Source organism: Etheostoma spectabile, chromosome 5 (assembly GCF_008692095.1).
Source record: "Etheostoma spectabile isolate EspeVRDwgs_2016 chromosome 5, UIUC_Espe_1.0, whole genome shotgun sequence".
Lineage (NCBI taxonomy): Eukaryota > Metazoa > Chordata > Actinopteri > Perciformes > Percidae > Etheostoma > Etheostoma spectabile.
In genome coordinates this window covers 26,463,419-26,466,676 of record NC_045737.1, presented here as the reverse complement: position 1 = coordinate 26,466,676, position 3,258 = coordinate 26,463,419, and the positions used below count along the sequence as shown (strand labels likewise).

Genomic DNA, 3,258 nt, shown 5'->3' with positions numbered 1-3,258 from the left:
AGAGAGAGAGAGAGAGAGAGAGAGAGAGAGAGAGAGAGAGAGAGAGATCTGGGCAGGCCACTAGAGTGTGACAGCAGGCCAGCACATTGACAGGAGACACCTTGGAGACTGTGACAAGCTGCCAGCTGTACACCATCATTCGCATTTCTCTCTCTCACTCACTTCTCCTCACTATGCAACTCATCTATCTCTACATACATCTCTTCATCTCCTCTCCTCCATCTGTATTCACTCCATTCATATCCTACCTGTCTTTTGTTTTTTCTTTTCCACAGCTCTAACCTGTGCATTCTTGGCAGCAGTCAATGGAATCTAAATAATTGAACATTTCTCATACTTTGTTTCTTTCTGTGTGAGTTTTTCTACCTCTGTTTATTCCCTGCCTTTTTTTCTCTCACCTTCACTCTGTATTTTGTCTCTTGGCAATGACGTCAGTCGCCCCTTGCCTGACCCACTTTGGTCTATATAACCTGGCCCAGCAAGCGTTGATCTCTAAATCCCATCTCCTCTCTTTTATTCTCCTCTTTTCATCGCTCCATCCCACCATTCTGTGACCTCTTGAACCCCAAAGGGAGGGAATTATCTATGTCCAAGGAGAACAGAACATTTCACTGCTGGGGTGCCTTAAGCTCACATGCACCCACTTCTATGGGCACCCATATTTATACAACACCACCCAGCGCATTATGCAGGTTTAGTGCTAGCTACGCTCTGTGATAGGTGTGTTCCTGTATCTTAGTGTGCAATGCAAGTGTTGTTTAGGTTTAAGATCCAACCGTGAATGGATCATTGATACTGTATAGATGTATATAGAGATGTTAAAAAGGAGCATGATATTGTCAGGGTTTATGTGTGCTTGTGTTTCTTCTTTTTGCACTGCACCAACAACGGCATGCACTTGTAGACTGTGTGATCATCCAAAGCCAAACATGAGGAAACTGAGCCAATGGTAGAAAGCCCTAGATCATTAGCATATTGGGTGGAACACAAAGGGGCCCCGACCTTTTGGTGGAACTGCACATACACAGCATTGGTTTCTAATGTAAATTACTGGGACAGATACAATTTTGGATTCACCTCAATCCTCATGCTGACACGGGGGCTTGTTAACTAGCACTGCCATCCATGCCCAGAAGCCAAGAATGTGATGAAATACAGACTTTGAGTAATACAATTGAAGTTATCAGTTTTGAAAATAAGAGATTTTTGTTAGTTTCCCACCTCAATATCAACCAACATATACAAAAATGAGGTCTATCTCACCACTTGGCACTGATCTAATGTATTTATCATTATTTGTGGTCTTTATCTGACACTAAATTAGCAGAGACAAAGAAAATGTCAAACACTTAAAACTGTGAAATATTGTGTGAATACCATTTTTTCTATCAGTGACACTATTTGCCGAATAATGCAGTTCAAGCGCCCATATTATGCTCATTTCCGGGTTTGAAATTTTGAGGTTTACTAGAATAAGTTTACATGGTTTCATTTAAAAACACCAAATCTTTGTTGTACCGCACATTGCTGCAGATCCCGTTTTTACCCTGTGTGTTTAGGTCTTTGTTTTAGCTACAGAGTGAGACATCTCACTTGTTTTAGCTACAGAGTGAGACATCTCACTTCTATACTGTCTTTGTTGTTGTTCAATACAATTTATGTAGTTATTTAAATAATGGTTTTAATGGGCCCTTGGAGGAATACATGGAGTATAAACATTGCTTTGGAATTAGCAAGCTATGAGTACTATTTTAGAATAGTCAGCCTAAAATTGTGTAGGTGAGGCAGGGAATTAAGAATGCACATATGAAAATGAGGAGGAAAAGAAAAACAATACTGGCTCCTCTCTAAATTCAGCCAAAAAAGGACTGTGGGTTAATGAGTCCAAGAGAGAGTGAATCCTTGCCTGTCCCCTTACTCCGACTGGACAAAGAAGGTTATTTTCAGATTTATTGTTCTGGGTAATCTGCACAAATCACTTAACATTCCAATTATGCTGTGTCCCAAACATCCCTTAGATGAATCAAAAATAGCAAATGCCAGACAAGGAGAAGGGGGCCAGTGCAACCTTGAATCCCCATCACTAAAACTGACACATACACTGGTAAGAAACACACACTTTGAGCGCAAAAAACAAACTCACACATGAAAATGGGAGATGACAGAAATAGCAGAAATAAAAGGCAGGGGATATAAGAGGATATAATACAAATACAGGTAAGGTGTGTGTGTGGTGTGTGTGTGTGTGTGTGTGTGAGTTTGTGTGTGTGTGTGTGAGTTTGTGTGTGTGTGTGTGTGTGTGTGTGTGTGCATGACATTTGCATCTCTGGCTCTCAAGCAGCTCTGGTCTTGGATGGTCCTCATCTGTATGTGCATACTGAGTGAGCCCAGGTGCTGCGCATGGCACAGAGGTCACACCAGAAAGGGCAAGTGCTAAAATGAAGCTAACACAAATGCACATGTGCACGTGCATTCTATCTCACACGCGTACCCACGAGCACATATAAACACATGCACATAGGCATGCCCAGCCACATACACACGCACCAGTGTGGGATGACAGTCTTAGTTATTCATTGACATGCAACCAGGAAGAAAAAAATGGAAGCTGGTTTAAAAAAAAAAAAAAAAAGACAGCAAGGGGAAAACATACAAACAATGGTTCTCTATGACTTCTAAGGCTAGCTGTTGGTCAGGGGTACCTGTGAAGGTCAGCAGGGTTGTGCAGAAAGAAATCAGAGAGCCAAAGCAGAATCTAAGAGACCTAAGCTCTCTGCTGGCTGAATTTACATGATGAGATGGGAGCTCAGGAATGGACCCCTGTACAGTCTTTGTGTGCCTGCAGTTTGTATCTGTCTATTTGCACGTGTGTGGTTATTTCACCTGCTGCATCCAGTCCTGCGTGCCTTTGCTGGTCTCCTGTAGCCAGATGTTGTGAGCCGAGTCAGTTAGAGCCACGGCACACACTCTGTTCTTCACCTGCATTTCCCTCTGATTCATCTGCCAAACAAATTCAAAACAAATTCAATTTGTGTTAGTCACCCTTGCAGCATGTTATTAATGACACAGCCACTGATGAGGAGGACAACAAATAGACCTTATGTTGTAAGACATATGACAGCCTCTTTATATAAAAAAAATAATATGACATACCCATTGTTTCAGTAGATACTTGCCTAATAAAAATGTATTCCTTGTCTAACCATACACTGTCAGGCTACTCCCTGGACTAGGATAGCATTGGCCCAGTGGACAGTG

At 41.9% G+C, this 3,258-nt stretch overlaps 1 protein-coding gene across 2 annotated transcripts in view; it reads right to left on the bottom strand.

Moving 5' to 3' along the window:
- The window catches only part of arb2a (ARB2 cotranscriptional regulator A), a 222,730-nt gene that overhangs the window by 99,411 nt on the left and 120,061 nt on the right, over nucleotides 1–3,258 (bottom strand). For both annotated transcript variants that reach the window (XM_032516685.1, XM_032516686.1), the window contains exon 9: nucleotides 2,884–3,000. In XM_032516685.1, the coding sequence (XP_032372576.1) occupies nucleotides 2,884–3,000 (117 nt within the window). The remainder of the gene's footprint in view (nucleotides 1–2,883; nucleotides 3,001–3,258) is intronic.